Raw genomic sequence first — 24,918 nt, 5'->3', positions numbered from 1 at the left:
AGAAAGGGAGGAGAATGGTGAGAATTTTCTCACATAAAAGAGGCACAGAAGACCTTTTTTTTAGTAGAGGGGAAAATAGGGGAATGGCAGATAACACTTGAACATCATTCTCATTTTGAACCTCATATCTCATTGGAATTGGTTCAGAAGGTAGAAAATATATTCATATTTATATATACATACACATAAACATTCACTTTTGTATAGAAATCTATCTTTCCCCATATGAAATTTAGAGTAGACAGGGATAAGAGATATGGGAGGGAGAATTATAAAAGGAGGATGGGTAAAAAGAGGCTATGATCAAAGGAAAAACAAAGGAACATTAGAAAATAAGAGAGAAAATCATCAACAGAAGAAAATAAGATGAAATGCAGGTACTCCTCTATAAAAATTGAAGCACAGAATGAAACTGAAACTAAAAACCAGCAATATGTTTATGAGAGACACAATTGAAACAAAAGCATGCATACAGTGTTAAAATAAATGGTTAGGGTATCTATTATGGTTCAGCTGAAGTAAACAGAAATGGTAATCTCAGATAAAACAAAAATAAAATTAGACTTAATTAAAAGAGATAATCAAGGAATATGATATTCCAGAATCAAAGGACCTAGGATTATAATCAAGAATCATTTACCTATCCAACAAGGAATAGGAATCTACATTTTGGCAAATCAAGGAAACTACATTTTGGCAAAAGGTACCATAGAAAATGTAGTAAAATGTTTTTTAAATTTTATTTTATTTCTTCCCCGATTACATGTAAAAACATTTTTCACTATTTTTTCAAAGAATTTTGAGTCTTTAATTCTCTCCTGCCTCCCTTTTCACTCCCTTCCCCAAAACCCACTGAGACGGTAGACAAAAAAGAAAGTTTACATGTGAAATCATGAAAAAAACATTTTTCATAATTAACCCTTTTGTGGAAGGAAACACACACACACACAAATTAAGTGAAAAAAGTTTGCTTTGATCTGGATTCAGACTTTATCAGCTCTTTCTCTGGAAGTAGATGGCATTTTTTATCATTAGTCCTTTGGGATAGTTTTGGCTTATTGTGTTGGTTATTCACAATTGGTTTTTGTACTATATTTCTGTCACTGTGTACAATATTCTCCTGGTTCTGCTTATTTTACTCTGCTTCAGTTCATGTAAATCTTTACAGGTTTTTATGAGTTCCTCTTGCTCATCACTGTTTAAAGGACAATACATATATTATTCAAATAATACATGTTATCTAAATAATCTTATTCTATAACTTACATAACCATTCCCCAATTTCCTTCACTTACCAATTCTTTGACTCCAAAAAAGAGCTGGCTTAAATCAAGTATTTTTGTACATATAAGTTCTTCCCCTTTTTCTTTTTTATCTCTTTGGCATACAAATGGGTAATGGTATTATTAATTCAAAGAGTATATAGTATTTTCTAGTCCTTTGGGCATAGATACAAATTGCTCTCCAGAATGATTAAACTGTTTAATGACTCCCACAACAGTACTTTCTTGTCTCAATTTTCCCACATCCACTCTAAATTTTGTCATTTTCCTTTCCTGTAATAATAACTAATATGATAGCTATAGGTTGGTAACTCAGAGTTGTTTTAATTTGTATTTCTCTAATTAATAGTGAATTGGAGCATTTTGCATAACTGTAGATAGCTTTAATTACTTTGTCTAAGAACTATCTATTGACCATTTTTCAATAGGGAAATGACTTGAATTCTTATATTATATAGTCAATTCATTTCTCTCTGTATTTGAGAAATGAAGCCTGTATTAAAAATTTACACTATTATGATTACTCCATCCAATTTTCCATGTATAATTTTTGACTACCACCTCTCCCAATTTGCCCTCCATTTTATTAGCCACACCCCTTTTCTTATCCCCCTCCTCTCCTACTTTCCTGTAGGGTAAGATTTTTTTTATATACTCTATTGAATGTGTATATTCTTCCATTATTGAGCCAATTCTGATGAGAGTAACATCTACAAATTCCCATCCCCCAATACCCCATCTTTCCTGCTAATGTAAAAGATCTTTCATATCTCTTTTATGTAATATACTTTACCCTATTTTATTTTTCCCTCCTGCTTCTTCCCACTGTATTCCTTTTTCATGCCTTATTTTTATTTTTTATACATCCCATCATATTCAACACACACTCTTTCCCTTTGCTTTATATACCCCTTCTAGCTGGTCTTATAATGATAAAGTTCTTAGGAGTTACAAGAATCATCTCTTCTTGTGGGGATGTTAATCTTATTGAATGTCTTTCAATTTCTCATTCCTTTTTAACCTCTTTATATTTCTCTTGAGTCTTGTGTTTGAAAGTCAATTTTTCCATTCAGCTCTGGTCTTTTCATCAGGAATGTTTGAAAGTACTTTATTTCATTTAATATCCATTTTTTCACCTTAAGTATTATGCTTAGTTTTGCTGGGTAATTGATTCTTGTTTGAAGCCTTACCTCCTTTGCTCTTTGGAATACTATAATCCAGGCTCTCTGACCCCTTAATGTAGAAGCTGGTAAATTTTGTATTATCCTGATTGTGACTCCATGATATTTGAGTTCTCCTTGATCTAAGAGATCTGGAATTTGGTCATAAAGTTCATGGGAGTTACTGTTTTGGGATCCCTTCCAGGAAATGATTGGTGGATACTTTCAGTTTCTATTTTACTCTCTGGTTCTAGAATATCAGGGCCATTTTTCTTGATAAGTTCTTGGAAGATAATGTCTAAATTCTTTGTTTTTGATGATAGCTTTCAGATAGTACAATAATTCTTAGATTATCTCTCCTGGATTCATTGTCCAGGACAATTGTTTTTCCATTGACACATTTCACATTTTTATTCTTTTTCTTTGTTTGTATGTCTCACTACTAGGAAAAACACTAGTACACACAAGCTCTTGTGGCCACAGTGCACAGGGGATCCTGGTCACAGTTGCAAGGGTAAAAAAAGAGGCCTTGGGGCAGCTGGGTAGCTCAGTGGATTGAGAGCCAGGCCTAGAGACGGGAGGTCCTAGGTTCGAATCCGGCCTCAGACACTTCCCAGCTGTGTGACCCTGGGCAAGTCACTTGACCCCCATTGCCCACCCTTACCAATCTTCCACCTATGAGACAATACACCAAAGTACAAGGGTTTAAAAAAAAACAAAAAACAAAGATACTTGGAAATGCTCTATTTTTTTAAATGACAGGTCCTCCCCTCCCCCTCCCCGCTGAAATAATAATAGTCAGTTTTGATGGGTAATTCTTGGTTGCAAATACAGTTCCCTTGCCTTCTAGAATATTATGTTCCTAGCCTACTGATCTTTCAAGGTAGAAGTCGCCAAATCCTGTGTATTCCTGATTATGGCTCCATGATATTTGAATTGTTTCTTTCTGGCTTCTTGCAGTATTTTTTCCTTTGCCTGGGAGCTTTTGAACTTGGCTATAATATTCCTGGCAGTTTCCATTTGGGGGTTTTTTGAAATAGGTGATCTATGAACGCTTTCAATTTCTTTTTTACCATCTTGTTTTGGAACAACAATACAATTTTCTTTGATAATTTCTTGTAATATGATGTCTGGAATTTTTAATTTTTTTATCATGACTTTCAAGTAGTCCAATAATTCTTAGATTGTCTTTCCTGGATTTATATTCCAGATCAGTTGTTTTTTCAATGAGATGCTGCATATTTTTTTCTAATTTTTTATTCTTTTGATTTTATTTTATTTATTTCTTGATGTCTCATGAAGTCATTAGTTTCTACTTGACCAATTCTAATTTTTAAAGACAGAATTTCTTCCATGACCTTCTGATCCTCCCTTTCCATTTGATTCATTGTACTTTTCATGGCACTTTTTCCCATTGGATTTGTGTGCCTCTTTTTCCAGTTGACCAATATTGTTTTTTAAGACCTTATTTTCTTTTTGCATTATGTTCATTTCTTTTCCCTACTTTTCTTCTGCCTCTTATTTGATTTTTGAATTCTTTTTTTGAGCACTTCCAGCATGCAAGACCAATTTCCATTTTTCTTTTAAATTCTACATTTGGCTACTTTGATCTTAATGTCCATAAAAATTTTCTGTAGTTAAATGTTTCTCTTGCTGTTTGCTCATTTTCCTTAAAACTTTTACTTTTATCTTAAAGAAGGCATCTGTTCTCTGGTTAGAGGAGACATGCCCTTAAACTTCAGTTTTCCCTTGCTTTCCACTCAGCTCTAGTTCTGGTTTTCTGCAACTTTCAGTTCTTCCAAAGTGGTATGATAGTCTGTGGACTGAGCACTCTGGAAGTCACCTCTGGCTGTCAATTTAGTCTCCACAAGCACCATGGATTTGGGGCCTCATTGTAGCCTTGTACCAGGGCTTCAGACTTCAAGGAGTAGGTGTGCTACTCTGCTGTTGGCTTAGTCAGGATCCTAAGATCTTGAAGTGGGTTTATTCCCAAGTTTGGAAACTGGAACAATAGATGGTAGGTGAGCTGCTTGCATTTACCTGTGCAGCTTTACATCCAGTTCCCCTCTTAACCTATGATATTCATCCTTTCTGAATACGGTTCAAGTTGTTTTATGTAGTAGAGTTACTTCAGTCCATTCTCTTATTGGTTCTGTGATTCCAATATTCATTTTGAGGCACTATTTTAGGGTTAGTTTAAAAGGTTTCTTGCAGAAGTTACTGCTTTCCATGCTGCTGCGCCATCATCTTTTTTTCAATGCTCTTTCCAACATAAGGCATAATTATCTGAATGTTTCTTGATGTCTCATGGAGTCATTAGCTTTCACTTGCCAGATTTTAACTTTTAAGACATAAATTTCTTGGTTGAACTTTTGTGCCCCCTTTTCCATTTCTACTTTTTAAAGAGTTCTCTTCCTCAGTGAATTTGTGTATCTCTTTTTCCATATAGTCAGCTTTTTTAGTTCTCTTTGATTTTTGTGCCACTTTTGCTAATTATTTATTCTGTTTTTTAAGATATTTCTTCAGTATTTTTTGTGCCTCCTTTACCAAATTGTTGACTCTTTTCATGATTTTCCTGTATCATTCTCATTTTTTCTCAGTTTTTCTTCTTCCTCTCATTTAACTGTTAAAATATTTTTGGGCTTCTCCAACAATTATTTTTGGGCTTGAGAGCAATTCATATTTTTCTTGGAGGCTTTGGATATAGCAGTATTGACTTTGATTCTTCTGAGTTTGTATTTTGGTCTTCCCTGTCACCAAAATAACTTTCTATGTTGTCTCATTTTTGTTGTTTGCTTATTTTTCTAGTCTTTTTATTTTCTTTTAATTAAAAAAAACTATTAAGTGTGGGCTTTGTTACTGTGACAAAGTTTTTTTTATGTAGATGCCTTCAGAGCTGGCTCTGGGGATTTATCTGCTTTCAGTTCTTCCAAGGTGGTATGATATAAGAAGAAGGGTAATTAGTATTCCTACAACCTGTTCTTTGGTCTGTAACAACAAGGCCTCTTTTTTTTTTCTTTTTTTAAACCCTTAACTTCTGTGTATTGACTTATAGGTGGAAGAGTGGTAAGGGTAGGCAATGGGGGTCAAGTGACTTGCCCAGGGTCACACAGCTGGGAAGTGTCTGAGGCCGGATTTGAACCTAGGACCTCCCGTCTCTAGGCCTGGCTCTCAATCCACTGAGCTACCCAGCTGCCCCAAGGCCTCTTTTTTTACCCTTGCAACTGTGACCAGGATCCCCTGTGCACTGTGGCCACAAGAGCTTGTGTGTACTAGTGTTTTTCCTCATCCTAAGAGCATACTCCTGGATTAATATCTAGATCTATGTATGTGCAATACAACCAGAGTCTTGCACCCAGAGCCAGGAAGGGAACCTCAGTAATCTCATTCTCAGCAATTCCCCAACCTCATTTTCTGTCTGTGGCTGAGAACTCCAGAAGTCTTTGTTGCTGATTCAACTTCTCCCAAGGTCTATTGCCAAAGTGGAGACTACCTTGGCATGCTATTTTGCACTCCACTTCCATCCGGATGCACAAAATTTTTCATGCTGACCATCTGAGTTGTTTTGGGAAGAAAAAAATTACTATTTCACTCTGTCTTTTTGTGGGTTATACTACTACAAAATTTGTTTTGAGAAATTATATCATAATTTTGGAGGATAATTTGGTAGACATCAAGTAGGTCTATTTCCAAAAGAGATAAAAGAAAAATGAAAAAAAGACAAGAATATATGAAAATAAGTATAGCCTTTCTTTGTGGCAAAGAATTGGAAATTGAGGATGTGGCATATGATTGTAAAGAAATGTTACTGTGCTATAAAAAGTAAGAGTAGTGGTTTATAAAAAATGGAAAGACCTAATATGAACTGATGTTAATTGAAATAAGAACTGGGAAATCATTATGTATAGTAATAGCAATTTCATAATGATGATCAATTATGAAAACTTGGCTACTCTGATCAATATAATGATTCAAGACAGTTCTAAAGGAATCATTAAGAAAAATGCTATACACCTTCAGAGAGAGAGAACTGTTGAACTTTACAAGTATAGTTTACTTGCTTTCTTATTTTTATTTTTCCTTTTTTTGTGATATAACTTATATGGAAATGTCTTGCATAATTTCACATATGTAACTGATATCATTTTGTCTGCCTTCTCAGTGTATAAAAGAGGGGTGAGAGAAAGAGAGCTAATTTGGAACTCAAATTTTAAAAAGAAAATAAGTTTTAAAATAAATATTTTTAAAATTAAATTTGAAGCAAGGTTCTCAGCTGAGAGGGTAGGGGATCTGACAGAGATTTGAGAAGGCATTAGAAGGTCTGGAAAGGCCACAATGGTGAGTAAGATGGCAAATATTTTAAGGAGGCATAAAATCTTTGTTATGTAACATTTTGCTCCTTCCGTCATCTTTTTATCTCAAGGTATATATTATTAAAAGGAAGATCTAGACTCATGTTCTACCTTTGAAATGCACTCATTGTGGGATGTTGGGCAAATGGCTTAACCTCTCAATGATCCAGGAAACTCTTCAAAATGATAAATTGAAGAACAGGTGCCAACTTTCATTTGTAGATGGAGTTTCCTCAACTGAACTTCCCTGTACATATTAAATCAGAGATCTGGGCAAAAAATGAAGCCAAATAACTAATCAAGAACCTTAGTCTTCTTCACAGAAGGCATCTAGGAAAAGGGTTTTAAATTTACTCTCTCTTATCTTAACATGAGAGCTTGAATGTGCATATATCCTAATACAAATATACCCATAAACCAAAGTCATGTGATAATCAAATAATAGATATAGAGATTGTATGACATATGAAATCATGTAGTTTTCCCCCTAATTTTACAGAAGAGGACACTAAAACCCAGAGTTATGATATCAATAAGAATTTAACCTATGACCTCTGATTACAATTCCAGAATATACAGAAGAAGGGAGTGAAAAAAGAATGGTAGTGCTATCAAGAACCCAAGTCCTCCTTCCAGACGGACTTCCCTGGAGAATATCCCTTCCAACTGCTGACCACTTGCCACCCATGGGAAAGGCAATTCAGAGTTAAAGACAGAAAATATATGCCAGGCACATTAAAAAACTACCACTACCTCAACAATCATATCCCTTTACACCTTAATGATTCAGCCCAGAATTCTAATTCATTGGAAGCACTTAATAAATTTCTATTGTTTGATTGATTTGGCAAGCAATTGAGAACCTAGAAATGAAAAAAAATGAGTCTAATAGATCACAATTTGTTGTTGTTGTTACTGACTTTTGGTGGGGGAGACTAAACACACATTACACTTGATATTTATTAAACTGTATGAATATTTATTGAATTTTCAATTTCTATAACAACAGGATTTTGTACTTTGAGCCAAATGTGGTCAAACAAAAATATACCAAAAAGAAAAAAGTAAAAAGAGACAGCCAACATCAGGGAAGCAACTAAAAAGTAAAACAGGTTTTATACATATAAATATATCTATAATTAAACTACAATACAAAAGTGTAGGATATCATGTCACAACAAAAATGGTGTTCTATACAAAGGCACATATTTAGCTTCCACCCCAAATACATATATACAACACAAAGTTTCAATAATATCATACTGTTTATACCAATAGCCCTTAACTATAATCTGGACATATAATCAATGTACAGGATCTTCTCCCTCAGAAAAGTCATTTTTAACCATAGAAATATTCTTTTTTTTCAAGTATCAAATGCTGGTATAAAATCAGTGCCACAGACCCCAAAGTAACATAACATAATTTCACAGAGTAACATGAAGACGACTTTCATTTTATATCATTCTCACAAAAACAAAAAACAAAAAACTGGGAACTGGCTAAAGATCATAGAAGTGTAAAAATAAGTGGTTTCACTCTTTACCCAGAGCAGTTCATCTGTCAGTCGGTCAACAAGCATTTATTATGAGCAAGATACCCAAACCAGTAGTTAATATGACATCCACACACATTTTGTCAAATTTAATTACCCACAATGCCCAAATAAAAAGTTAATGCCTGTAATCTTCAAGGTCTTTGGGCATTAAAGGTCATTCCTCAGCTGGGAGCTTATGAACATTAAGCTCAGCAAATACCCCACCAGCTATGTTTTGGTTTATGGTAGTTTTATCAGTTGGAAGCTCCTTAAAGTCAGGGACTCTTTTTTTCAACCCCAGAACCTGAGACAGAGCCTGGAATGTAGGAGGTACTTCAGAAATGTTTGTTGCAATGAAGTGAATTGAAGAGGCAAACAATATGACTCATGATATGAAACCAGCTATAGTCTACTAGACACTTATGTTTGAAACAAATTAATTCCATAATTTGCAAAGATTTGACATTTTGAAATGAAAATTCAATCTAAGAGGTCTTAAAGACTATTAACACCATAAGAAGATATTATATATGTATATATATTTAATATATATTTACACATACACATATACACATACCTTGATATTCACACATATGAGTATCATGTATGCATACATATTTGTGATCCTGCCCTTTAATATACTAAAAAGAATTATTGTCATTAAAACAAATGTTAAAGCGAAAGTATGACCCCAATTTCAGCACATTTCAGCAGAGTGTAAACTCCCTGAGGGCAGAAGTTTTTACACTCTTGTCTCTGTCTTTGTCACCTCAATGAAAAGTTTAATTTAATTTAAAAAATCAATAAATGTTTGTTGATTGATCAATAATATAGTTAAGGCTCCTTAAGCAATGATAGATTATGATGAATCCTCATACAGTGCCACTGAGTCACCAAAGACTCAAACCAGGAAGAGTGCTGGAGTCATTAATTATAATCAGTAACAGCGTGTCTATAGTAGCTAACCATTTACTATCCAAATAGCCTCTTAGGGATAAAAAAAGGCAAACCAAGCTTAATGGGCTTGAGCATCAAATCTTTGTCAGAAAAGGAAGACAAATTAAATCTACCAAACACTTGGTAGGGGAGGTGATTTGTCTTGCCCTTTTCTGACTCTGTGCTCATTATAAAACCTCAGGGAGTCAATATTTAACGTTAGGAAAACACAACAAAACTGGTCCACTGGGGAGAAGTAGCAAGGGGAGAAGACAATGATTCTCATGGCACTTCCTCTTGATTTTAATACATCTTGACATGAGATATAATAATAGATATGGAAGCAAATTAATAGCAATTCAATTGCATGCTTCCTAAAGAGAAAAATAGTACATCTTAATTGGGGACATTTTTTATAACTAATTAGGGATAACTGCCTTGTTTTTACATTTTGTTCTTGTTTTCCATCAATAGTCTGCTTTCAAAATAATTAAATAAAAAAAAAGAAATGATGACTCCTGGGTCCCAAATCACTTTTGACAATGCTGCCCATTCCAGACAATTTGCCAAAACAGAAAGTAGTTTTGTTATTTCCAACTTTCTGAAGTTGGACATCCTCTGAGCCAGAATCCACAATCAGGAAAGTTGGAAGAATAAAAGGCTAGTCTGGGATTCACACTACTTATAGCTGTCAGTGGAGAAACACAGTTGGTGATGAGTTTCACTGAGAGAAATAGGAGAAGAGTAGTAACCTCTTACTAGGCTGAAAGGGCTGAAAAATACTTGATCGCAACTTTTGGACTTGGTGGTTTGTGCGATGGCAGCGGCTTAATTTATGCTACTGGAGCAATAAAGAAATGTAACAATAGTAGTGTTTGAGATAATATATACAGTATTGCAATGTGGACCACTGCTACTCCATCAAATACACACACACACACACACACACACACACACACACACACACACACACACTCCCACACACACATATACTTACTCACTCTTTCTCTAATCAATCTAGATGTGTTATTTCTTTAAGTTATTTTCTACACTATTATGTATGTAACAGTATTCAAATATGGAATTAAATGGGGGTAGAGACAGACATAAGGCACCATTTAGGCTTCAGATCTACCGAAGAAATGCAAAAGGTCCATCAAAAGAGTAAAAACTAGAAGCACTCAGATGGTCAATACCACTGCTTATGTATCGAACAGGACCTTGCTACAGGTACCATAATGCTTCTGCTTAAAAGTTCTATTTCTAGGCACTTAGGCTGGAAGGTTTATAGGCTCACAGGATGACAGGAACATAGATCAAGAGCTGAAAGAGACCTCAGAAGTAATCTAGTCTAGCCTCTAAGCTTTATTTCACAGCTCCATGTTCAAGTCAAAGCCAAATGTAAAGATCTACACAGGAATATCCCCTGAAGATTTCATACATTTTACCACAAGAATTCCTACCAAATAGCTTGAATATCATGTTGCTGAATAGAAAATGACATTCTTTTCTTTCTTTTTCTTTATTCATTAAAACTGCTTTTCTATGGAATGAACAATAAGAGACTCATTCATCAAATGATTAGGGCCATTACGTCAAAGATCTGTGATCCCATCCATATAAAACCAGATTCTACTATGGCAAATTGTAACTTATTACAAATAGTATTCTAAGATCATATGCAAATATATTCCCAAAGTTTCAGAGATGTGAAATGTATTTGCCCATGGTTATACAGCTAATAAGAAGTGTTAGGGATGGGATTGAATTCAGGTCTTCCAGACAATTCCAGAAAATAATGCATGTAAAAGGTTTTGCAAAACTTAAAGAGCTGCCATCATGTGACCAATTATTGTCATGCTACGCTGCCTTTCATCAAATGACATATATACCCCACCCAAATTGAGACTACAGAAAAGACAGAGTATTATTTTCCAATTCTATTAACTGAAAGCACTTCATATCAACTTTCTGATGAAGTAGATAGGAAGAGAAACATTTCCTACCTATAAAAAAAAATAGCTCACTCGGGGTGGTAGAGGACTCTGTGAGCAAGTACTATGCATAAGAAAAGTACAATCACTAATTTTAGTCATTACTGGAATTGACAATGCAAGAATTCATAAGGAAGGCCATCTTATTCGCTAACATTTACAGATCTACAGTTCCAAAAATACTGAGGTACAATTGATATTCTCTTCAAATATTGGCACATTCCACATTCTATACTGTTATATTAATACTCACTTTTAAGAATTGTGATGTTATAAAGACATTTTTAACTTAATAAAATACTGTTAAAGTAGAAGGGTGGTACATTTATCTTAAAATAACAAAATCTTTAAATATAAAAGAATGCAAACAGGAAATGGCAAGCAGACAAAAATGTCCACTTCCTGCTACATGACAAAGTAGTTTAAATCTAGGCTCTTAATGGTTAATTTCTCTGACATCAGAATCTGAGTTATTGCTTGAATCCATAAATAATGTCAGTATTAATAGATTGCACTTAATCTAGGATAGAATGAACCAAAGATAAAACTGTTCACAAGTGTTCCACATCTCCAATCCTTAGTCTGACTTTTTTTTTTAATTTAAAAAATGCTTTATTTCCCTTTATGTAGAGCTACCATATAAGGTATAAGTAAAGTCTGATTTCTTTCCCTAATTATATTATGTGAAGAAAAGAAAAGCTACTTTTTTAATGAATCCCTATTTAACATATCATTTACAATTTTAAGAGCTCCTGCAAATAACCCCAGAACTTTTTCCTAATAGGAAAAAAAACCAGAGAAGTTATTTTACCAACCATGACCTGCACAGAATTAAACTTTATGCATTCTTCTTATGAAGTCATTCAAAACCCCAGAGCCTCCTTGTTCTTAAGGAACTAACACTGAAATATGGATACTCATTCACTCAATATCTCCACCTATTCTGACTCCAACTTTTATTTCTTTAAATTGGCAGCATCTTAAGCACAAGGGATTATGGCAAAGGTTTTTTCCACCTTAACAAAATACATCTGCAAATTAGACTAAATAGAGTTTCCTGAGCACTAGCTACACTTTAAGAAGAATTTTCATTGAGTTACGTAATCTTCTCTACTTTTAACTTATTTTTTAGTAGAACAGCTAGAGCTTGAAATAATCACTTTGGATGTTACCATTCACATCAAGATGATAGCCCAGGGGTTGGCAACGTATGGCTCTAGAGCCATATCTGGCCTTTTGAGGGTCAGATACAGCTCTTTCTGCAGGAGCCATAAAGTCAATTTTTTTTCAGGCGCTGTTACAGGAGCGGCACTGTGAGCATTGTACGTTTCTCATGAAATTACATTTTAAAAAATGTGGCGTTTATGGCTCTCATGGCCAAAAAGGTTGCTGACCCCTGTGATAGACTGTAAGATCCCATTTATAAGTGGGTTGGCAGCTACCATGCTTTGCTAACAAATCTGCCTAATTTATTTTCACCTTTCACACTCCTACACACCTCCCCCCCAAAATACTAAAATATTTAAGTTCAATAATGAAGTCTCACTATCTGTATTAAGTGAACAGCAAATTGTGCTTCCATCAAAAGATGAAATCATAGTTCAACTAGGATGGGGCTACGAGAATTTGTCCCAGAATGCTGAAATTTAAAAGATAGCATGAACTTGAAATTTGTTTGTTTGTTTGGTTTTTAAATAGATAGATATAGCTGAGCTTAGCATCTAGTTAGTAAGAATTGTTAAAATAGATAGCTACCCTAGGAAAGCTTTCTCCTCTCCTCCTTTGACATGAGCATAATAATAACAAAGTATCCTCAGGACCATGTATTTTGTTCTATAGGCATATTTTTGTGTTTCCAGTCCTGAATGCAAAAATTGGTAGTTATGGCTCTGCTATCATTTGGAATGGCCTCAACTGAGCAAAAGAAATATCTTGGAAAAAACATTATTCTTTAGAAATTGGGTTAAAAGCTATAATTCAAGCAATATGTTATTAATAATTATATATGTTTTAAAAGTATTATTTTGTTAACTTTGCTATAGTTTATCTTAAAACTAAAAATATTTCATATTTTCAAAATTACTTGACAAAGTAGGCATTTGACAAGTGTTTTGTGAACTGAAATTACTGCCATAAAATAATTTAATTTTCTTTTAAATTTAAATTCTCTACTCAAGTAAAAAGAAATACATACATTATACATGTTTTTTTAAAATTAATGTGTTGACCATGGTCACCATTAGCTACTACTATGTACACATACATAGGCAAATCATTTAGCACTACAATAATATAAATCTATGCTCTAACCACTGATGCCAAATTGGTCAAAGTTGATCAGTTCTATGAAAATCAACAACATGTTATAGATTGAAATGCTTAAGTAGAAAATCAAAATATAATTGAAATAATAAGAAAGTGTGGCCTAGATGTACAAAATATAACAGGGAAGAGACTTAACAGTTTTGTCGAGATAACTCACTGGTCATGGAAAAACATTCTTTTTAAACAATCTAAAAAGAGATTCTTCGGATGGGACAACACCAAATGGTTAGCATCTAAGTCAGATTGATTATTTACTTTGAAGACAAATGTGAAAAAACTCTATATGGTTCAGATAAAACAAGACCTGTAATTGACTATATCTCAGATTATGAGCTCTTTATTAAAAAATTCAAACTTAAGTTGAAGGAAGTAGGAAAAAAATGTAAGATCATATAAAAATGGCCTAAATAATATCCCTTATGAATATGAAGTAGAAATGATAAATAGATTTAAGGAATTAGATCTACTAGAGTGCCTGAATAATCGTGGGTAGAGGTTTGCAATATTGTACAGGAGCCAGAAATAAACAAACAAAAAATCCAAAGAAAAAGAAGAACAAGAAAGCTACATGGATATCTGATGAGGCTTTACAAATAGCTAAGTAAAGAAGGAAAGCAAAAGGAAAAGGGGAAAGGGAAAGCTATAACTAACTGAATGCAGAATTCCAAAGAATAGCAAAGAGGTAAGGTTTTCTTAAATGAATAATGAAAAGGAATAGAAGAAAACAATGGAATGGAAAAGATAAGAGATATCAAGAAAACTAAAGATATCAAGGGAATTTTTATGCAAAAGTGGGTATTTCAAAAAAAAATGGTAGGGACTTAACAAAAGCAGAAGAGATTAAAAAGAAGTGGAAAGAATATGTAGAACTGTGCAAGAGAGATCCTAAGATCACTGATAACCACAATATTATGGTCATGAATCTAGAGCCAGACATCAAGGAGAATAAAGTCAACTGGGTTGTAGGAGGCATTGCTAACAATCAAGCTTGTGGGGGTTATAGAATTCCAACTGCTGCACTCAAAAGACCAGCAAATTTGGAAAACTCAAAAATGGCCACTGGATTGGAGAATATCAGTTTATATTCCAGTCCTAAAGAAAGGCAATGCCAAAGGATAATCAAATATTGCACAACAGTATTCATTTCACACACCATCAAAGTTAAATTTAAGACACTACACATTGGCTTTCAGAATTTCCAGAAAAGTAGGCTGTTTTTTGAAAAGGCAGAGGAACTATAGACCAAATTGCCAACATTTGCTGTACTATAGAGAAAGCAAGGGAGTTCCAGAAAAACATCAACTTCTGCTTCATTGACTATACTGAAGCCTTTGAGTATGTGGATCACACAAAATATGGCAAGTCCTTGAAGAAATGGGAGTACCTGAGCATTTTACTTGTCTCCCAAGGAATTTGCATATGGGTAAAGAAGCAACAGTTATAACCAAATATGTAATATATCTGATTGGTTTAAGACTGGAAAAGAAGTACAACAAGGCTGTAAAGTCTTGCCTTATTTATTTAATTTATGCAGAGTACATCATGCAAAATGCTAGGCTGGTCAAATTAAAAGTTACCAGGAGAAATGTAAGCAATTTCAAATATGCAGAGACCACTCTGATGGCAGAAAGTGAAGAAGCCTCTTGATGAGAGTGAAAGAAGAGAGTATAAAAAAACACAAAAGAAGATCATAGCAGTTGGTGTCATCACTGCCAAGTAAATAGAGGGAGAAAAAAATGGAAGCAGTGTCAGATCTGATACTCTTGGACTGAAAGATCACTGTAGATGGCAACTGCAGCCATGAAAATAAAAGATGCTTGTTCCTTGGAAGGAAAGCTATGACAAATCTAGACAGCATGTGAAAAAGTAGACATATCCTTGCCAACAAAGGTCCATAGAGTCAAAGTGATAGACTTTCCAGTAGCAATATATAACTGTGAATGTTTGATTATAAGGAAAGCTGAGGACCAGAGAATCTATGCTTTTGAATTAGGGTTCTATAGAAGACTTTTCAGAGAACCTTGGACAAAGGAGATTAAATCAGTACACTCTCAAAGAAATTATAGAAATGTCAAATAATGAAACTGAAGCTTAAATACTTTCTTTGACTTCATGATGAAAAGATTGTGAAAAATATTGAAGGTAAAAGAAGAGAATGGCAGAGGTTGAGATAGATAGATAGTGTCATAGAAACAATGAACATAAACTTGTACATACTTCAGGAGATACTACAGGATAGAAGGACCTGGTTGGTGCTTTGCATGGGGCCATGAAGAGTCAGACATGACTGAATGACCAAACAATAACCACATATATACACTTACATAGTTGCTCTTATGAAACTATAGTGCATAAAATAATAAATTTCTTTATAATAGATCAGTCAGAAGGCACAACTATTTGCCAGGAGGCAGAGATAAAAAAGTTTCAGACACAAAGTTCCTTACCTAGAACCATGAGTTTTCTAAGGGTTTCTTCTATACTATCAGGAACATCTATGACAGATTATAAACCTTCATTGGATGGGGTCAGAAGAGTTGGAAAACCTTTCTATTTTTGTATTTTCTGTCCCAATTAAATGTTTTGCTATTTTAGGAATAAAATAGATCAATTGAAAATTTTACTCAATTTGAAATAACTTCCAAGTGGAAAAGTGTATTTCTTGAATAAGGAAAGCATGATGTTATACCTATCCACAATCAAAACTGATGAGTTACAAAAACTAAATCACATATAATCTCCCTAATGAAACAAACCTTGAATAGCTGCCATACTTTTAAAAACTGTCAACTGAACTAAAATATTTAGCCTGTATAAAATTTTATCACAACATTATTCATATATATTCATTTAAAAATACAAAATATCTGATAGTGGTTTTACCAATAAAATTTTGTTACAATAGCATTTTGGCATATTCATTTAAAATATATGTATATAAAGATATAATATATTCGATAGCACTTTTGTACTTACTTTACCAAAGTCAGCAGGCAACAAGACATTAATTCCTACTGGAAATATTAAGACCAATCTGACTTTGGTCAGTACAGTATAAGAAAATTAACATGAGGGAGAAATGAAGGAGCATTGACTGAGGAGAAACTAGGAATGTTATTATTGTGTATTACTAGGTACTAACTAAATATTCCATTACCTCTGGGAACAGGATAGACAGTTGGAAGGTACCTCAAGAGTTAACCATAGTCCAAGCTTCTTATTTTGTGTTTTTGTGACAGTGGGCACTTCTCTGTTGAACTGAGTTACCACATCTGTAAAATTGGATCAGCTAGATGGTGCAATGAATAGAGCCCTGGGCTTAGAATCAGGAAGACTCATCTTCCTGAGTTCAAATCCATCCTCAGACACTTACCAGCTGTGTGACCCTGGGCAAGTTACTTAACCCACCAATTCCTATCTGTAAAATGAGCTGGAGAAGGAATTGGCAAACTACTCCAGTATCTGTGACAACAAAACCCTAAAATGAGGTTAGGAAAAGTCAGACATGACTGAAACAATACAGCAACAAAGATAGTATAGCAGATAAAACTCTGGGACTAGATTCAGGGGGACTGAAGTTCAATTCTGGCCTCAGACACTTACTAGCTGTGTGACTCTGGGCAAATCACTTAAACCTCTGCCTCAGTTCCCTCAACTACAAAAAAGATAATAACAGCACCTACCTCAAAAGGTTGTTGTGAGGATAAAATGTGATAAAGTTTGTAAAGCATGTGAGATAGAGTAAGCACTAAGTAAATTTCTAGCCATTATCATCATCATCGTCATCATTATCATCATCATCATCATCAACATGAAGACTAACTAGAGGCCAGGATTCTGTTCACCCTTAGAAATCAATTATCAGGGGCAGCTATAGGTGTCTCAATGGATAGAGAGCCAGAGCTGGAGATGAAAGGTCCTTAGACACTTCCTAGTTGTGTGACCCCATAAAAATCACTTAACCCCAATTTCCTAACCTTTAACACTCTTCAAGCCTTGGAAATGATACATACAATCCATTCTAAGTCAGAAATAAGGGTTTGAAAAAAGAGAAATTTAATTATTGTTGTGTAACACTAAAAAGTTCATTAACTTCACTGCTTAGAATCATTTTTTAAAGTTTCCTTCTTTTGCTCCTACTCCCTCTTGTACTATAATGCATGTACACAGAACAAATTTGCACACACATGCACTCACATGCACACACAAACATATGCACACTTTTTTCTCTCTCATTTTTTTTCAAATCCATTTGTCACATATTTTCTCTTTTCAGGGGAAATTGATATCAAAGTTGACAACGTTGAGAAATAGTACTGGAAATTCTTAATCAGAAAGTAAACCTTTAGTACAGTGACATTCCACACATCTTCCATTCAGTCATTTATTCAATCAGAATAGTTTATAGAACCATAAAATATAAACTTGGAGATTTCATAGTGTAACTCTCCTATTTTACCAAAGTTTTAACTAATGCAAAGAAATTGGGATTTTGCCCAAGGTCATCAACATTTAAATGTTGGAATGGAACTGAAGAACCTATTAGAAGGTATACCTTCTCTCTCTGGTATCTAAAATCAAGTGAATTCCTTCTGTCCTATTCCTCCCCTCCATCCTCTACTTCTTAAGGCACAGAAGTTCAGAGTTTAATATCTGAATTTTAGATATGGAGAAACTGAGGTCCAGCATGGTAGTTACATAGCCAAAGTCACCTATCACATTTGTGGAAGAGACAAGCCTAAAATTAAGATCATTTGGCTCCCAGTTAAGTGATTGTTCAGTGTAACACACTGCTCAGTTTTTTGTTTTCTTTTTTCATAAAATTATGTATAAAAGATAGGAACATTTTAAAAATTCTTAAAATTTGTCACTCTGTAGAAGTATTTACTGAAATACAAAAAATCTCTTTCTTGCAAGTTAGAAGCAGTGCATACAGATAGGAGTACAAGGATGTGTTTTGGACAATTTCTTCCCTTTGGTGAAATTGTCTTTAATGTTGATGTCGGTCCTTTGAAGATGCAAAAAAAATATTTCTTTTGATATATTCATTAGGGAGTTTATTTCAGTGGAGGTGCTAGAAACTCCTGATGACAGTTATTTACTGTGAGGATTCAAAACCAAATGGACTGATTTGGAAAGGCTGAAGACCTGTATCCTTTCCACTTCATCTACCCCACAGGGAATAAAAAGACTTTTCCCAAAGTGTCTGATTTCCTACATGGCCCTGTGATTAAAAATCTTGACTTAATAAATTCTCAGAAGTTTTCAGTTCAGCACATTTGCTGAATCGGCCTGATAAACAATAGCCCCAAAGCTACTATCTTTTAATGCACTCAAGAAAATGAACCATATCCTGCTCTCTCATCCCAAATGCCCCGGGACCAGTTTATTAAAAAAGGAAGAGTGATACCTAAGCCAGTGTGACTCTAGAGGGGAAACCGATACAGTGCAAAAATCACGGGGAGGAAGGCAGAACAGTTGGAGATTGAAAATCAAGGTGTACCTCTATCACCCATTCTCATGTCACAGAAGAGCTGTGTTACATGTCCAGAGAGCAGAGGACACTGTTCACAGTATATCCATCTACAGTATATAAAACCATTTCATAAAACACTTACAATGCAGAAAATGCCCCATGGCCTTCAATTTGAAGACCTCGGGACTCAGTAAGATAATGTCATAAAGTCCACACCAGAGTGATTTGTCATTGTGTCCTCTTTCCTCTGCCCCCAAACAGTGTCTGACACTAAAAAGAGCAGTCAGAAAGCCTACCAGATGTCTACACATGTACCTGGAGGTGCGCCTAAACTTCTTGAACATAGGTTTGAACACATAAGAAAATTATTACTGGAGGTACTTGTTTCCTTGGAGATTTAAGCCAGAACTCAGTCTTGTAACCCTCTGGAATACCATGAAGCAATTTCTCATCTTCATTTTGCCTCAGAGGGAACCAGATAAGTGTAGGACCTCCACATGAAGTGTCTTCTTTGGAATTCAGTTGATCATGATTTATTTTGGTCATCATCCGTGGGCACAACTTCCAGCAAGATCTGCAGGGTTCTGGTTATTCTACCTATAAATAATGATTTTTCAAAAAGAAAAAGGAAAAATTAGAAATGAATGAGAAAGAAGGTTCCATAAGACATACTATATAATGACAATGCTCTTGGTCTTGGCCAGAATAGAGAAACATGCAATAGCATGATTCATTTTTATTCATTTCACTTCATTTCATTCCACATTTCATTCCTCTCACTTGGTTAGATTACTTAGGATTTCTCTGACTCACTTCTCTGTTCTGTCCCAAGAAGCTCATTATTGGGACAACTCATCAACTTGTAAGATCTCATTAGCTTTAGTCCTCTACCTCATCACTTGGCCTCTTTGCAGAGAGTTGAAGAGTGGGATCAGGAACTCCACACCTCCATTTAAGGGAGCTCAGTTCAGACAGCCCCTCATTTCCCATCTGGCTGCTCTATACATTGAGACTTCCCTGGCTGAGTTCTTTCCCATATCCTTGCAAAAGTACTTTTTCCTCCTCTCTCCCCTCCTCTTTTTCAGCTTCCTTTTGTGTTTTGTCTTCCCCCATAAAATTGTAAGCTCCTTGAGGGCAGGAACTGTTTTTATTTGAATTTGTATCCCCAGCATTTAACACAGTGCCTGGAACATGGAAGGCATTTGATAAATTGATTGACTGATTTATATAGGCATTTATTTGATCTAATATGAAGTCCAAACTAGCATCACATTTGCCATTTCTCTTTTTCTAGGTTTTTGGGTGATAAAAAAAAAAAAACCTAACTCTTTTGTTAGCAAAACTACTCATTTCCTAACCAGACATTGGAAAATATTTTATAGCAGATGATCTAGGAAACTCAATGCTATAAAATTCACAGGGAGTTTAAATGGACAATTTATCCTGTCAGTTTATTTTTCTCTTTTAATTTTTTTCTTTAAATCCTTACCTTCTGTCTTAGGATCAATAAAGTGTATTGGTTCTAAGGCAGAAGAATAGTATATGGGCTAGGCAATGGGGGTTAAGTGACTTGCCCCATATAGCTAAGAAGTTTCTGAGGCCACATTTGAACCCAGGACCTTGCATCTCTGGGCCTGACTCTCAATCCACTGAGTCACTCAGCTACCCCCAGCTTGTCAGTTTTAATAAGGTAAAAATCAAATATCATTTCACCAACAATCTTTATAACTCTAGTTAAGGACTCTTGCCTATTTTAACTTCATCTTTTTGGAGCTCTCGTGTTTCTTAACATGTTCCCATTGACTTGAAGGAATCAAGAATTTGTGTCCTTACATTCAAACCACTATTAATCTCTCAACATGGCTAATGTAAGTTCTTTCCCCACATTTAGGATTTCTTTGCCATGAATGCCAGCTCTGTCTAATTAATACTTAATGATATAATCCAATATCTCTTCTATTTTGTAAATCTTTTCCATCTTCAGAATGCTTTTGTTGAGATGTAGACATGGAAAAAAAACTGAAAGGACATCTAGTCTAATCTCATTTTATGGATGAGGAAACTGAGACCCCAAAAAAGGTGATGTGACTTATCTTCTTCATTCTCATTTTGTTATGCGAGTAACTTTTTCCAGTTATGCGAGTGTCTTTTTCCATTTACTTAGCAGAAACTAAATTTTACATTAGCCATGTTGAGAGATTAATAGTGGTTTGAATGTAAGGACACAAATTCTTGATTCCTTCAAGTCAATGGGAACATGTTAAGAAACACGAGAGCTCCAAAAAGATGAAGTTAAAATAGGCAAGAGTCCTTAACTAGAGTTATCAGATTCAGAGCACTTTACTTGTCTCTTTCATCCTATCATACCTCAACTTCTTACCTCTCAAGTCCCCTACTACCAGTAAACCAATCTCTTCTGTTCAAGTATACAAATTCATTCCATATTTCCTTTGTCTTATTATTCAAATCTCATATGTAAGTCTCCTCTCAAGCCATACCTAATACCTGGTTCAAATTAAAAAATAAAAAAGAAGAAAAGATGGCCCCACATAGATACGTGTTTGGAAGAGGGAGGAGTACTTTAATAGACAAATAATATCTTGGTAATTTTATAAAAATCGTTTTGATGTCAAAAACCTCCTGAAGGGGTCCCAAGATTTCCAGAGACTACTTTTTCATTTCTTTTTCATTTTTATTATATATTTCTTACCCAGACACGTATGTAAATACAATTTTTAATAATTGTTTCCTGGCTTGTTGTAATCTATATTCTCTCCCTCCTTTCCTCTTCTCTATCCCTTCCCCAAGACCTCAGCTAATGTGATATAGTTTATACATGTGCTATCAAACAATAAATATTTCCATGACTGTCACTTTACAAAAGACTGAGACTACATTTTGCAAACTCCTTCTTTAAATAAAAAGTGAACCTATTCCTGATAGTAGTCGTGCCAGAAGGCCAATACTAGTCTCAGATCCTTACCAAGAAAACAGAGTTTGGCATTATTCTAGTGGAAGGATTTAAAATTGATTACTTCTTCCATTCTTGCTCTCAAAGGGACAGCCCAACTGGCCTATTTGTTTTTTGCCCTTCATGACATTATCCTATCTCCCACCCCCCCATGCCTTTATCTAGCTAATCCCTGATGATCACCCTCTGCTCCTCCAACTTCTGAATCTCTGCCTGCCTTAAAGGATCATCTCAGGTATTTCCTTCCATAAGGGACATATCCTGATTCCCCTAGCTAATGACCTCTCTATATCTCTGGAATACAGAAAGCACTTAAAATTCCTTTTTAAATTCCATACCACTCATATGATGAAGGCTTGTGCCAAACCATCTTTTGACTTTTTTTTTTTTTTAGCCAGAAAGGCCACTATTAATTTATATCTAATTATCTGAAGGACAGAACATATGAATCAGTTAGTTGAAATAGCTAACCGCTCAATAAAACTTTCTGTGACTTGTAATGTACCAGGAGTCTATAAACCATGGGAAGGACAGAAGAATTTACACAGGATCTTTGAGTATCCAAAAGATGGAAGGAAGATGATATGCTACTATAGAGGAAAAAGAATCTCAGGATCCAAGAGAATGGAGTCAAAGACTGTAGCTCTGGGCTGAAGAGCAGGACAAAAGGAACAGAAAATAGAAAGGGAGATAGCATAGCATAGACAAAAGGAGCAAAGGGTTTGGTCTGTAACTTCCTACCTGTGTGACCTTGGCCAGTGACTTCACTACTTTAGGGGGTCTCAGTTTCCTTAACTGTAATAAGAGGTATGCCATGGATAAAGTGCCAGTCCTGAAGCAAGGAGGATCTGAGTTCAAACCGAGACACACACTTGCTAGTGAAAGTCACTTAACCCTATGTGCCTCAGTTTCCTCATCTGTAAGTTGAGTTGAATAAGAAAATGGCAAACCATTCCAATATCCTTGTCAAGAAAACCCCAAAAAGGATCACAAAATGTCAGGAAGAACTGAAATGACTGAACAATAACAATAACATGAGGGCACTGGACTGGGGAACTCTTCCAGCTCTACATTATTATTCTGTGTGGATTGGGGCTTGGAGGATGAGCAGGTTAGGAAGAAGAAGCATCCTTTGAAAAGTTAACCTCCTTCTCTCTCTCAGTTCTCAATACAATGCTCTCCTTTCTCTCTCAAAAACCTTCTAACCTAAGATCTATTCAGAGTGAAAATCAGAAATAGAGAAGGTATAAGTAAAACATGGAGTGGAGGAGGCAAATCTAGGTGAGAAAAAGAGAGGAGAGGAAAGAATTCCTATGGGCTAGAGACAGGGTTTATAGGTTTACAGATTTAGATCTAGAAAAGACCCTAAAGCTTGGGTTCTTAACTTGATTTGGGGGTATCTGGGTAGTAAAATGGAAAAATATATTTTGTCAACTATATTTCTATGTAATGGGTTTCCTTCACAACCATATGCATGTTATTTTATGCATTTGAAACCAATATTCTGAGAAGGGATCCAATGGGCTCTATCAGACTGATAAAGTGGGTCTATAACTCTCAAAATGAGTTATTAAAAGTCTTAGAGGTTATCTAGTCCAGTCCTCTCACTTTACAGATTAGGAACTTGTCTGGAAAGGTGAAATAACTTTCACTTTATTTGGGTCCTCTGACTTTTAAACCAGGCATACTTTGTACTGTCCCAAGCAGGTCATCTGGCTGAGGCAGCAGCCAAGGAGTGACCGTTTGTATGTACAGGTGTGACTTGTAATCATGTTCACCTTTCAAGCAAAGACCAGAAATTTGTAGTATATTATATCACAATTTCCTCTGCCTCCAAAATTGGGCACCAGGAACAAATGCCTCCATGCCTTTCGCTGTATTTCATGTAATTATACATGAGAGTCATGGATCATGAGTCCTGTTCTTCCCTCTGGCCCCTCTGGTGTGTTTTTTGTTTACATCATTGATTCACATCTGGTCACAAATCATGAACTTACTGAAAACAAGGCTAAAGTATTCCCTTTCTCTTTAAAGTCCGGTTTCAACAGATAGGGCCTGCTAGCAGGGATGGGAAACCTGCAGGTGCCTTTCTTCTCTTTAGAGAAACCATGGAGTATTTGGAAACTAATCTCTAACACATCTGCTTTGATTCGACACTGGGTCTAAGGACAACAATAGGGTGCTAAAACAAGAAAAGCAACGACGTGAGAGACAAAATGAATTAGTAATCTTCACTACAATCTCAAAACATAGAGAGGCAGTAAGACTGGCATTCAGGCTGTAGAAAACCACCATTTTAAGATGGAGATAAAGGAAATTTTTCCATAGGAAAAAAGAAAATTAGTTTTGTAAACTTGAATGCTCAATGAATAGGGCCAGGTCTAGAGACAGGAAGACTCTTCTTCCTTAGTTCAAATCCAGCCTAAGACATTTATCAGCTATGTGACCCTGGGGGAGTCACTTCAACCTGTCTGCCTCAGTTTCCTCATCTGTAAAAATATCTGGACAAGGAAATTGCAAACCACTCCATTATCTCTGCCCAAGAAAACCTCAAAAGGGGTCATGAAGAGTCTGACATGACCGAAATATGACCGAACAACAAACAACAACAAAATCCATAAATAAGGAACCATGCAGGCATCATATTGACTTAAAATGTGATATCATCTATGTTTTGTTGTATTTTTTCTTTGTTGTTGTTGTTGTTGTTTTTTTTTTTAACCCTTGTACTTCAGTGTATTGTCTCATAGGTGGAAGATTGGTAAGGGTGGGCAATGGGGGTCAAGTGACTTGCCCAGGGTCACACAGCTGGGAAGTGGCTGAGGCCGGGTTTGAACCTAGGACCTCCTGTCTCTAGGCCTGACTCTCACTCCACTGAGCTACC

General features: G+C 35.3%; 1 protein-coding gene across 1 annotated transcript in view; it reads right to left on the bottom strand.

Moving 5' to 3' along the window:
- Nucleotides 1–19,589: 19,589 nt before the first annotated feature.
- Nucleotides 19,590–24,918, bottom strand: part of SLC7A11 (solute carrier family 7 member 11) — a 116,344-nt gene continuing 111,015 nt past the window's right edge. Inside the window, exon 11 of the mRNA XM_044681709.1 lies at nucleotides 19,590–19,660. Within this exon, the coding sequence (XP_044537644.1) occupies nucleotides 19,590–19,660 (71 nt within the window). The remainder of the gene's footprint in view (nucleotides 19,661–24,918) is intronic.

Source organism: Gracilinanus agilis, chromosome 6 (assembly GCF_016433145.1).
Source record: "Gracilinanus agilis isolate LMUSP501 chromosome 6, AgileGrace, whole genome shotgun sequence".
Taxonomy (NCBI): Eukaryota; Metazoa; Chordata; class Mammalia; order Didelphimorphia; family Didelphidae; genus Gracilinanus; species Gracilinanus agilis.
This window is presented reverse-complemented; position numbering and strand designations above follow the sequence as displayed.